At 35.6% G+C, this 13,512-nt stretch overlaps 1 protein-coding gene across 1 annotated transcript in view; it reads right to left on the bottom strand.

Annotated features, from left to right (window-relative positions):
- The window catches only part of UNC13C (unc-13 homolog C), a 496,691-nt gene that overhangs the window by 74,898 nt on the left and 408,281 nt on the right, over nucleotides 1–13,512 (bottom strand). The window contains exons 24-26 of the mRNA XM_090270625.1: nucleotides 12,434–12,522; nucleotides 4,204–4,353; nucleotides 169–292 (exon numbers count right to left, since the gene is read on the bottom strand). Of these exons, the coding sequence (XP_090126751.1) occupies nucleotides 169–292; nucleotides 4,204–4,353; nucleotides 12,434–12,522 (363 nt within the window). The remainder of the gene's footprint in view (nucleotides 1–168; nucleotides 293–4,203; nucleotides 4,354–12,433; nucleotides 12,523–13,512) is intronic.

Genomic DNA, 13,512 nt, shown 5'->3' with positions numbered 1-13,512 from the left:
TGAATGATCATTATTAAAACACAGTATACCAAACACTTTTCCCAAAGTGGGTTTAATTACTATTTCATTTGGATCAAATCCATTGACTTAAATAAAATGAAACAAACAAACAAAAAAATACTACATGGGTTATTGAAAGTATAATCAAACTTTAGTTTAAATACTTACAGTTTGATCTGTTAGAGGAGGAAGAACAATTTGTTTTTCTATTTTGTTGAGAACTAACTTCCATAGCTCTTTCAAAACTCGCTTCAGAACTGTTTTCTCACAGATTTTTGCTGAGAGACTCAATCTGAAGTAAAATAATACATATAATCACTTACAAATATCTATCTAGATATCAACTTATTTTATGCAACAGATTCACATTTTTCAATATTGAAATTCAAGTACCTGAATAGGCCTTTGTAGTTTTGTTTTTTTAATTTTTAAAAATTAATTAATTAATTTGTTTGTTTATTTAGTTATTTGTAGAGAGAGGGGAAAGGAGAAAGAGAGGGACAGAAACATCACTGTGTGGTAGCCTCTTACTCGCGCCCTCAACTGGGGACCTGATGTGCAACCTCGCCATGTGCCCTGACTGGGAATTGAACATATGACCTTTTGGTTTGCAGGCCAGTGCTTACTCAATTCACTGAGCCACACCAGCCAGTGCAAGATAATTCTAATCTATTATTATGCATATACATTTTAGAAGTCAAAAACAGGGTTAGAGAGGTTAGGGAATTTGTCAGAAGAAGTGAAGCTAGTGAGTGAGGGCTAAGATTCAAAGTCAGGCTCTCTTTCTCTAAATCCACATGTTGTCCCATGTCCCATGTTGTCCTTGATAAAAGTGTGTGCATACAAAGGCACAGCAGTATATGAAGACACACTGCTGCATAAATATTTACTGTATGTACTAAAATATGACAGTGAACTGGGAGACTTGACTAAGTGATAATCAAACTTGTTTCACAGAGGGCCAAAGGTGGGTCATACATACCACAGGAGCTTCACTGACTTTGTATAGTGCTGCTAAGTACTCTATATACTTTTGGATTCAGAAATTATAACCTGGGTTCTGGTTCTGAGAGGGCAGAATTGACTGTTTTAAATATTTAAATATATACTTAATATTTATATAAAATTAACAATCAGTATTTACAGGCATGTGACATGTGAGAGGCAAAGGGGGAGATTTTCAAAATATGTTTTTCATGTAGAAGTATTTCTCTAACCTTATAGCATGTGAATACTTAATATACAAAAATACATTAAAACCACCTCCTCTGGATGAAGGGAGAGCAGAGTTGGGGATCCCTGAGGCATACCCATGGAACTCTGCAGCCCCAATAATTTATAAACCACTGTTCAAGGGTTATATTTCTAGCCTGCCACTGGCTCCTTATTATCTGGACTTGGGGTAGAAGGCAGCTGACGTGTCATGGCAGAATAACAGGCTTTCTCTACCCTCAGAGAAACTCCTAGAATGATGTGAGACACAAGTCTGCCAATTTTGGAGCAGATATGTAATTTCCATTTTCAGAAGGTCTGAGTTTAAGAATTGAAATTGTTTTTCTGTGCAGCTCATGTACTTGGTGAGCTAACTAACTCTGTTTAGGCTGGAACTGAACGAATGGGTATAAAATCATTGACATGTTTGCAGCTTTGTGTGGGATTTCTGCCAGCTGGAAGTTTACAGCTCATTTTATAGAGTGGAGAGGTCGTGGTGAAAAAGAAACATAAAGTAAGATGTCTTACTTAGAGAGGCTGCACAAAGACAAATGGGCCTATAAGTTTATAATATAACACAATTTCTAAGGGGACTTTCAAACGCTACCTTGAAGACTTCCAGCCCACTGTTGTTAATTTTAAATAACAGAAAACAAAAGTGGGCATTTAGCAACTGCTTCCTTAATATAGTCAGAGATAATTAACTTGATAATGCAAGCTGAAAAGCATGTATTTGGAATCTGAGCTATCTAGATTCTCTGACCACAGAACCAATTAAGCAGGTATTTTCAAATTCCCTGTATAACTAGATGGCCAAGATTTTCATAACTTATCCAGCTTTTCTCTCTCCCACTGGAAATGTCCATTCCTCATTTCCCTGTGTTCAAACCCAGTCCACCTTTAAAAACATAGCCCAAATTGAATTTATACTGATTGTCTGAACAGAAGATCATTACTTTACATCTTATTGTATTTATTACATACTTTCCTTATTTTTATTTCCTTACCTTGAGAACAGAATTAACACCTGACTTTTAAAAATCTCCCCTAACTAGTAGCTTTATGGTTATGCATTCTGAATTAACTCTGAGAATTTCTGCAACTATTCATGACTCACATAATAACTCTTTCAAAAATTTTAAATATCACAAATTTTTAAAGCTCATAGATGTTTTTCTATCTTCATACACTGTCTCTACCAATAATTAGAATAAATTATGTGTATGATGATAAAATAACATGTAGTTCTAGGTAGAAAATTAAAACAGTAAAATAAGAATCTTAATATACTAAAGAAAAAGGTCCACCAATGTACATTTTAGCCCCAGTGGAATGACTGAAGGTCCTCAGCTAGTATCTGACAGTATCAGGACGACTTGAAACTTTCTGTATGTTCCACAACTTTTGGTTAAAGTATATACAAAAGCACATAGCTTTGCTAATTACAAATGACATCTACACACTGCTGGTTAGAATTCTAAAAACAGAAGTTTTAAGAGAAACAAAATTGCTTTGTCCTGCTTTCCATTCACCATCACATTCACAACCAAGAGGTAGTACGTTCATGGGATTTAATCCTGTGTCGTCCAAAAAAGAGAGCCATACAATAAGATAAAAATTTTAAGGGGTTTTATAAGAAATTAGATGATAAGAATAAAAGTCTTCATTAAGAAACTAAAGAAAGGGGACGTCTTTCTCTCTGTCTTCCTCTTTCCTTTTTACCTTTCCTTCCTCCCTTCCTTTCTTTCTGCTACCTCTTTCTTCTACATGCATTTGCCTGCTTACCTCCTGCTAAACATATATCTAATTACCTACTCACCCATCTTCTAGGTATTTCCTCACAGTGAACAGAAAAGGAGACTTAATTTGTCTATCAAATATTAAAATTAAAGTGATGAGAACTTTAGTCTTACTTATGCAGTAAGATTATAAGCAAAGGGACATGGAATTAAAATGAAAGTTGTAAATATATAGAAGGTTTCCCTGTTTGTTTGTTTTTTCTTGGTGTAACTTATCTTTAAAGTATTGCATCTGCCTTATTTATCTTGGTCCCTTTGCTATTATTTAATTGGCTGCAACAATATTAAATGAGAGAACATATGCAATTTACCAGATGTAACACCAGTCCCTTGATAGGTGTTCAAAATTATTATTATTTTTTGCTTTTCTCTTTTACTTTCAAGTCTGATTTCAAGTATCATTATTTAAGAAATTACATCTCCTGTTTCTTTAGATCAATTGTTCCCAAATTTAGACACGCTAAAGCATAGGAGCCTAGGTCCTCCTCTAACCTTATGAAAGTAGAACTTTGAAGAGTAGGGATTGAGCAGAAACATTAAAAAAAAACAAAAACAAAAAAACAGGCAAGCAAACAAACAAACCTTTTTGGTTAAGAGCACTGTTTTAGTTGGCCACAAAGGCCTCCATCCCCACTCACTGCTACCAACTAGATTGTAATCTCTACGGAGTTGGAGACTTTGCTTCTCTTTTTCATTACTATCTAATGTCTAGAATCATATTTGGTACAGATGGGGCACTCAATAGTTATTGAAAGTTGAGTTGGGCAGCAATCTACTTACTTCTGAGCTGAATTAATTCTAGTCACATTTGTGCTATTCTCTTCCTTAGTAGGTTTCTGACACAAAATAAGATATTCTGGACTCAACTCAGTCTTTCTTTTTTAATGTCCAATAGGTTGCAAAACAATATGTTATCTGAGGAACGTGAAATCATAAAGCTCTTTCCCCTCAGCATAGCAACCTCCTTAGTTAGCAATATTTATTTCCTTTCCATTCATTTCCTGTACAAAGTTACTTCTCTGCTTTTTTGCCATCTAGTAATGGACTAAGTGTTTTGCTTTTTAATGAATTAATATATTTTTATGGAAACTTTTTAAAGCTATCTTACATAGGAGAAAACAATTTTTCCCTTAAACTCATAACAGTCAAATTTATAGCAACGAATAAAGAGAAAACCAGGTAGAAAACTTACATTTTGTCCAAGAAGTCCATGAGAGGCCTTAATACAATTTCTGCATCCATTGCTGCACTGTTCTTATTAGATGCAGTATTTCCATTTGTTCTCATTTGATTTAGTTCAAAACCCATCTGTTTTATACACTCTTCAATGATAAGCTGGAAACTAAAAATAAAGAATATAAGTCCTGGAATAAAAGCATTTATACCTTTGTTTGCTCAATTAAAAAAAAAAATTCAACCCATAGGAGTTTGACCTGTTTCAATTGGTGTGAATTCCCTTGGTCATTAGTGTTTAAACATAATTGCTTATCATTTTTGTTACAATGAAAGCTTATTTGGAACTAACAGAGGTACAGCAGAGAAAAGTAACACTCTCCACATTGAATTAATTTGAGTGGGCGTTCATTTTGCCCCACTCTCTCAGACTATTAGCTGAGCTGTTCTTCTGAGAATTGCTTGGGAAAATGACTGTTCTTGAAAGATACTTGGTGTCTGGTACACATTCTTCAATTCTGGGACTCCACACATTCTTGGCTTTCCTCTAACCTCACTGGCTGTTTCTTCTCAATTACCTGACCTTCAACCACTGGAGGGGTGTAGCCAGACTTAGCAAATAAAAATGCAGGATACCAGGGTAATTTGAATTTCATATAGTGAATATGTGTTAGTATAAATATGCCCCATGCAATATTTGGACATATTCATACTAAAACTTATCCATTATTTATCTAAAATTCAATTTTAATTGAGCATAGTCTATATTTCATCTGGCAACCCTACATTGTAGTCCTCTAGGCTCAATTCTTGGATCACTCCATTTCTTCATAAAAATATCACTTTCTTGGCAATCAAAACTAGTCTCATGGCTTTCATGCCATTAGTATACTGGTAATTCTCAAATATATATATGCAGACATAACTTCTAATCTGAAATACAGACTGTTTTATTAAACTACCTATGCGGCCTTTTCAATTAGAAGTCTAAGTTTAAGCAAAAAAGAAAAAAATAGAAAGAACTCATGGACATGGTCAACAGTGTGGTGATTGCAGGGTGGGGAGGGAGGTGGGTAGAGGTAGAAGAGGGTGTGCGGGATAAATGGTAATAAAAAAATACAATAAAAATGATGTAAAAAATAAAAATAAATAAGAAAGAAGCCTAAGTTTCTCTTATATCCAACATCCAACCCACCTACGAGTCTCCATGAAGTATCCTGTATCTGAGAATCCATTACTCCTTCCTCAAAGCTACTACACACCAACCCATCATTATCTTGCATTTGAGCTTGTATAATAATTTCCTAAATTTTCCCTCTGTTCACTCTTTACAGATATCCTATTAAAATAGAAACAAGATCATGCTCTTCTCTTGCTAAAAATATTCTGTGGCTTCCAGATCCACTTAGAACAAAACCTACAATATATATTATGGACTTAAAGCCAAACATAATCTGGCCATGGAAACCCCTCTCATCTCCTTTCTTGAGACTCTTCTCTCTGCTTCATTGCAGTCCAGCCACAAAGGCCTTCCCAGGGTTCTTAGAAATCACTGAGGACACTCATATCTCATGTTTTCTCCTCTATAGAATTTCTCATGGGTTTCTTGGTCTCTCATTTATTTCAGGCATATGCCAAATATCATGTTTGTAGAGAAGTCTTTTAAAATTTATTTATTTATTTATTATTTATTTATTTATTTATTTTTAGAGAGAAAGCAAGAAAAGGAGAAAGAGAGGGAGAGAAACAGTTGCCTCTTGCACGTGCCCCATTCAGGGATGGAATCTGCTACCTACGCATGTGTCCTGACTGAGAATCAGTCAGGCTGATGTCCAACCAACTAAGACACACCAGTCAGGGCAGGAGAAGTCTTCTTGAATACTTACTGTGAAATGACATTTCTACTATTCTCCATTCCTTTATAATATTTTCTTATGTAACTGCACTCTTTCTTACTTGACACATTGCATATTTTTCATTTATTTGTTTATTGTCTGTTTGTTGCTCCACCTAGAATGTAAGCTCAAAGAGGGCAGGGATTTTTTTCCCCAGTGCTAGATATGTACACTATGGAATAAAATATCATGTCTGGCACAAAGAAGTTGCTCAAGAAGTAATGATTGAATACATCATTGGACCTTCTCCTTAAACTCACCCCTACTGTCTCACCTCTCTAAGAATTTAAATAAGTCTGTGAAGAGTAATTCTTAACATTATTTTTTTCACTCTTCATATCCATAATACCAGTTTTGGTGGTTCTTACCAAAGTAGCATCAAATAAGAGATTTAAACAGTGGGACTCAGCATCACCACCATTCCTCTGTAATGTCTGTTACTTTCACATTTCCAACAATAGAAGTAGTTGTAACACATGTGCGGGCAGGCAAGAAAAAAAGCATTTAGGAGAATGTAGATAAATAAAAGCTAGGGAAATGACCACATCACTGGAATAGCAAAGATTAGAAAGAAAGAGTTCATATTCGTATAGCAATCAAGTAAGTCCCATTCCTCTTCTCCTTCCACATAAAATGATTGTAGAATTCATAAATTTGAGAAGTATCTAAATGAACCAGTTCCTCAAATTTTGTATAGATGTTTAGGAAATTTTACTATATAATGCTTCTACTATTAATTAAATTGAAAGAATGTTAATATTTATTAATGTATGCATGCATTCTACAAATATTTAATAAATGCTTACAATGTGCCAATCTCAGTTACTAGGTGCTGAAGATACACCAGTGAACAGATAAAATTTCTTGTTTTTTTGTGGCACATGAGACATTTTATTTTAGAATTTATATTACAAAAATATTTTAGTTAGCCTGATATCAAATATTTCATTTTTCTAGTTTTTGGTTTGCTGCCTAATATGGAAAATATTTAATAGATTTTAAATGATCTCTATTTGGATGTTTTCTTGTTCCTGGATGTTTTATAGTAGGTTTATAGGTATTCATCAATAATTTTGAGCATATAATCAAAGATTGATTTTACGTCTACTCTCATGTTGGTCAATTTCCAACTTTGGCTCCTGAGTTCTCTTTGACTTTCTTTACTGTTGACAACATTCTTGCCCCTCTGGACTTGGCAATTGTATTTGGTTACTTGATCCTTGGATATCAGCCCTATGGATGTGGCTCATTTTGGCTCTCTGCATATTTATCTAATTCCATGGAACATCCTCTTTCAAGCTCAGGTTCAAAGGAATCAAATACATGACCATTTAACTTTTACCTGGCTAGACCTGTCTTTGGGCTTTTGTCAGGTTAGTGGTTGTCAGGGAGGGTGGATAGAATGGTGAAGAAGGTGGGAAAGAGTGTGGTGGCATGTTTACTTAGTGAAGGTAGAGGTGGAGGATATTTGGGGGTGATGAAAAAAGAAGGTGAATGATGTTGGACATTTTGAACTGTTGATTTGCCACTGGGTTACCAGTGCTCCTGCTGAGTAAAGTGATAATCACCTTTGGAATAGCTACTTTCTCTTGCACTGATTCTCAGATCAGTAGAGGACAGACTGAGCAAAAGGCATGCTACATTCCTAAAATGTGTAAATTCTACAACAGACCCATACGACAACCCCCACCAGAAACAAGCTCTGTGTGTGGGATCAGGCATATGGAGTAAGGGTTAACAGTGTTATGAGATGATGGCATTCTAATGGACATTAGTCCAAGGTGAACTAACACCTGCATTTCATCTAAAAATCTCTTGTATTTATTAATTTTTTGGTAAATTCACCTAAATGTCTTTTTTTCTATCCATTTATTTGGTTGAAAAAGTCTTTAAGAAACAGCTTGAATTATTATCAGTTAATAATGACAGACTCTGCAAACACCCAAGAAGACAGACTCAGTTTATAAAATAATTCCTATAAAATGTTTCTGAATTCTTTGTTTACTTAATTCAGCCAGCTGTTGGTACCAAATATATCATTAAAATAAATGTAGTAATTAAAAATCCCTTAAAAATATATGTGTAAGTAAAGTCTAAGTGGCGTAAGTTGTGCAAATCACTAAGAGCACTGACGTGGCATTACCGAGTCTCGAATCCCAGGCGGGTGCTCTGTGACCATCTCAGAAACCCAGGAACCAGGCTTCAGATGTGTGGTTTGGCCCTCCTGGTTTTATTGCACAATTATTCCATTAGGTACATATAGGACAATAGAGTTATTTAATTGTGGGTTTTAATAACACCAGCTGAAATACAGTTTGGGCGATTAATTATGCACTTAATTTTGAAACTCTAGACCACTAATTTAGACTCTAAGATTCAGACAAAAATTATTCAGTTTGACCTCACAGCATGATCTCACTGATCATTATGGGCTTCCCACCCATCCTGTGTGCGTGATATAGACCTGGTTAGTAGCGTGGTAAATAAAACCACAGCAACCAGGATATAAGAATTATTCTTTTTGTAAGGCAAGCATGACACATCAGTTATTTATTCCAATAATTCTAGTCCTAATTATGCAAAGTATTAGATTATTTCCTATATTTAAAGAAAAATGAAGAAATAGATACTGGGTAATCAGGAGTTTCAATATCTAGCTTAAAATAGCTGGCTTCATATGAATGAAGTACTTCAAGTGCCCTCCTAAGGACACTACTCCTATAACTGAAGTTTGCTCCACCTTTTTCAAAACATAATCCATATTTTAGTCTTTGTAACCTCAATGTTCCCTCCACCAAACAAAATAAAACAGCCCAAACAAAATAAAAAGTACTGTTCATAAAGATGACTTGGACTCCCAGCCAAGATGGAGGCCTAGACAGACATGCTGCATCTCCCTCCACAACTAAAAAGGGATACAACTACCTCAAAACTATAGACAACCAGAAGTTCCAGAAAATTGAGCTACATGGAAGTCCAACAAACAAAGATATAAAGAAGAAATACTCATCCAGACAGGAAGGAGGGGTGGAGCCAGGGCAGAGAGGATGTGATGTGGTGGTGGCACCAGCAGGCCAGCAGAAAGCACAGCCATGCATTTAAAAAACTCAGGAGGGACACCTGGGAAGCACCAGACCAGACTGCGCTGCCCACAGTCACAGCGCCGGGGAAAATAAAGCCTCATTGCTTCTGACTGCACACCAGTGGGGTTTGGGGTAGAGGAAGAAACTGCTGGTCTCTCAGGAGAGTCTGCTTGTTTAAAGGGCCCCCATGGTCGTAGAATGTCACCAGATGCACCCACTGTGGGAACGATGGTCAGGGCAACAGCTAGAGAGGTGCCAGTCCCACACAGAAGTGGGAGAAGTATGTGGAAAAGGGGCAAGTGTTGAGCAAGTGGCATTTTTCCCTCTCAGATCTCTCCCCCACATACAGTGCCACAACATGGTGAAACAGGTCCCACATACTGATGAATACCTAGGGTTCCACCCATTACAATGTAACCAGTGTGACAGCTCTACCTAAGACACAGATGCAAACAAAAGGAACCTGGCAACATGAGGAGAAAGATAAGTATGGCTCAAAAGGGGGAATGGATCAAGGTTCCAGAACAAGAAGTAAGTGAAGAGAAGGTACCCGACATAACAAACAAGGAGAGAGCCAACCTAACAGACACAGGGTTCAAACCACTGGTGATAAAGATGCTCACAGGTTTGACAGATATGCTTGAGTATGGTAAATGCATAAGGGAAGAAGTGAAAACTATGCTAAATGAAACAAAGGAAAATTCACACAAAACCAATGGTGAAAGGAAGGAAACTGGGGTTCAAATCAATGATTTGGAACATAAGGAAGTAAAGCACAGTTACCTGGTACAGAAAGAGGAAACAAGAATTGAAAAAAAATGAGGAGAGGCTGAGGAACCTCTGTGACAGCTTTAAACGTGTCAACATCTGAATCATAGGGAAGGGAAGAGGAAGAGCAAGAAATTGAAATCTTATGTGAAAAACTAATGATGGAAAACTCCCCAAATTTGGCAAAGGAAATAGACATACAAGTCCAGGAAGCACAGAGAGTCCCAAACAAGCCAGACCCAAAGAGGACCACACCAAGACACATCATAATCAAAAGGCCAAAGGTGAAAGATAAAGAGAGAATCTTAAAAGCAGCAAGTGAAAGGCAGAGAGTTACCCACAGAGGGGTGCCTATAACACTATCAGCTGATTTCTCAAAGGAAACTGTGCAGGCAAGAAGGGACTCACAAGAAGTATTCAATGCGATGAAAAAGAAGGACCTACAACCAAGATTACTCTATCTAGCAAAGCTAACATTTAGAATGGAAGGGCAGATAAAGTGCTTCCCAGACTAGGTAAAGCTAAAAGAGTTCATCGTCACCAAGCTATTATTATATGAAATGTTAAAGGGATTTATTTAAGAAAAAGGAGATGAAAACTATGAACACTAAAATGACAACAAACTCACAACTGTCAACAACTGGATCTAAAATATAAAAACAAAATGCAACTAAGCAAACTTGAATAGGAATAGAATCATAGTTATAGGGATCATTTGGAGGGTTATCAGCTGGGAGGGCGAAGGAGGAGAATGGGGGAAAAGGTGCAGGGATTAAGAAGCATAATTGGTTGGTACAAAATAGGGGGATGTTAAGAATAGTACAGGAAAGGGTGAAGCCAAAGAACTTATATGCATGACCCATGGACATGAACTAAGGGGGGGTGGGACTGCTGGAGGGAAGGGGGGTACTGAGCAGAGGGGAGGAAAGGGAAATCAATAAAATATACTTAAAAATGTAAAAAAGAAAAGATGACTTGGATATATTACAGAAAGTAATTTAAATATACTTTTTCTATTTATATTCTAGTTTATATCTGGTTTAGTTACCTTTCATATGAAGTTCCAAACACCTCTAGCTATTCCTGACCATTTTTTCTCCCTTTAGCTTTGCTAAATAATCTCTATTTTTGCCTCCTAGATGAAAGCAACAGTCTTTCTGCTAACCATGTACTAATTCACAACTGGATTAAAGAGATGTAAACCTAAAATAGCTGATGAAGGCATCATCTCTAAGTGTCACCCCAGATCAGAGCCAATGAGCCTCCAAATGTCTTGGACAATGTCTCTCTCCAACTCCAGGTAAACAAAACTTTAAATTCCTTATTAACATCTAGGCTAAGTAAGCAGGATCATCCAGACCAGCTAACAACACAAAACAGAAGGCAGAGTGACTACCCTAAGCTCAATAGAGCAAGGCTGCACCTCACTTAGTACCTGAGCTGTGAAGATGGCCTCCACCAAGACCCTAACCACACCTCTAATACTGATTAGGAGGCCAAGTATGGGATTTTTCTTTGCTTCATTTATATATTTGAATGAAATTATGATGTTATTAGTGTCTTAACTTTTTAATCTCTAATTTTAAAGTGGCAGAACTAATTCATAAATGTTGACTAAATAATGTACCTTTCTAAAACCCAATAATAAATGGTGAGTGGAGTTCAAAGAGCCCTGGCTATAAGAGTAACTTTTGGTTTCATTTGAAAACTGACTGTATAGTTTAAAATAGTAAGCCAAAACTTATTGATGTAACATTTAAACCAAATTCTATATCAAATTAATGAACCTCTTCAAATACGTGTTTGCTTTTCTATTTTAACACTTGATGATGAAATGATGGCTTTTTTCCTACAAGACTAAAATGACTTTTATATAGGATGAACTTCTTCCTGTTTAGAACAACATTATGGACAAGCAAAGTTAATTTTTTAAAAAACAGAGAAATATGAATGTGTCAGTAATTTCCCACAGCGTAGTTTTATTATGATTTCTATGCCCTAAACTCTAGAACCCTGACTTAATTCAATTATGGGGTTGAAGTTCAGTTATTTGGAAGAACAACCACATTGATATGTATGGCATGAATGAAACTCATACTTCTTATGTATGTGTAAAGGTCTTCCTTCCTCTCTCTCTCCCTCCATTCTTTCAACAGCCAATTGGTAAGCTCTACAGACTAGAATTGAAAATAGGAATGAGATATAGTTTCTGCTCTTATGAAGCATATAGGAAAGTGAGGGAATCAAGCGATTAAGCCATATCTTTCAACACAGTGTTGTAAGTGCTGCCCTACTGAAGGACATACAAAGTTCTGGGGAGCCCAGGGCAAGATGTCACTATTAGAAAGCAGGGTTATGGAAACCTTGCTGAAGAGATGGTGCTTACATCAAGTCTCAAAGTTAAATGGATTTAGCCAGTCAGAGGAGAGAGATAGCATTGAAGGCAAAATTATTATTGACTGAAACTTAAAGCACTTGGATAATAACTAGTTAAGCCACTTACCTTTCACCGTATGTGATGCTGAGCTCGTCTAGAACCCCATTGAGTTTAACTTGAAGTTCTTTTAGAATATTACTAGCTTCAGGATCTAGCTGCAGAGAGACCGTGAACAGTATTACTTCGGTGTTCTGAAAAAAACATGTTTTTCTCTTACAAGTATTTTGCTTGTTATAAGGCAATGGTAAATAATAAAACACTTGTAAAATTTTTTCTTTCCTTTTTCATCTTTGAAAGCAAATGTAAAACATAAGAAATTCTAAATACATCAGAAGAATTCTATATATGAAAAAAGAGTATTCTATATGATCAAAATGCATAGCATGCATACAAATAAGAGCTGGAGAGCAAGGCCTTCGTTGGATACAGCAATGGGATACAAGGCATAACAACATGACCTTCAGGGGCATGGGAGCTTGATACCTTAGAAAAACTAACAATATGTTACTTAAATATATGTGTTGCTTCAAAATACATTTTCATCTTTAATATCTCTGGAAATGAATAGGCCCACTAAAAACTTATAATATGATTAAAAAATTAAATTTTGAGTACTGCACTGTGCCTCACCTAAAAGAGTTTTTATATTTTTTCATGTATGGAGTTAAATGTAATAGGATAAACAGACTATCCAAACTTTCCAATGTTTCTCTGAAAGTGATAGGCCTGACTCCTTTTTTGGGTATCAATTTGCAACTCACAGTTCAAGATTCAAGGTTTTACATTTAATTATTTTTTAAAGTTTCTCTTTTAATATTTAAGTATTTATAACTTGGAGCTAAGCTATTTAGCAAATTTGGGGGTAAAAGAAAAAATAGTTAAATAAAAATAGCTTCATTAAATGATTGTTCTTATAGTGCAAATTTCAAAGACAATTTTTCTTTTTATTTAGTTTTAGTTCTTAAAAGTTAATATTATAAAATGTTACACTCTAAATAAACACAAACAAATCAACATATATCAATCCATCAACTTGGCAGAATATTTTTATAATTAATGTTAAAGATCAACACAATCTTTGACAGCATTTAGAAAATTTTATTCCTGTTAATTATGTTTTTAAAAATGACTTGTAAATAGAATGT

This window comes from Furipterus horrens, unplaced genomic scaffold, assembly GCF_987537825.1.
Source record: "Furipterus horrens unplaced genomic scaffold, mFurHor1.1.pri manual_scaffold_3, whole genome shotgun sequence".
In the NCBI taxonomy this organism is placed as follows: Eukaryota; Metazoa; Chordata; class Mammalia; order Chiroptera; family Furipteridae; genus Furipterus; species Furipterus horrens.
The sequence above is the reverse complement of the archived record's forward strand: the minus strand, read 5'-3'. Positions and strand labels throughout refer to the sequence as shown.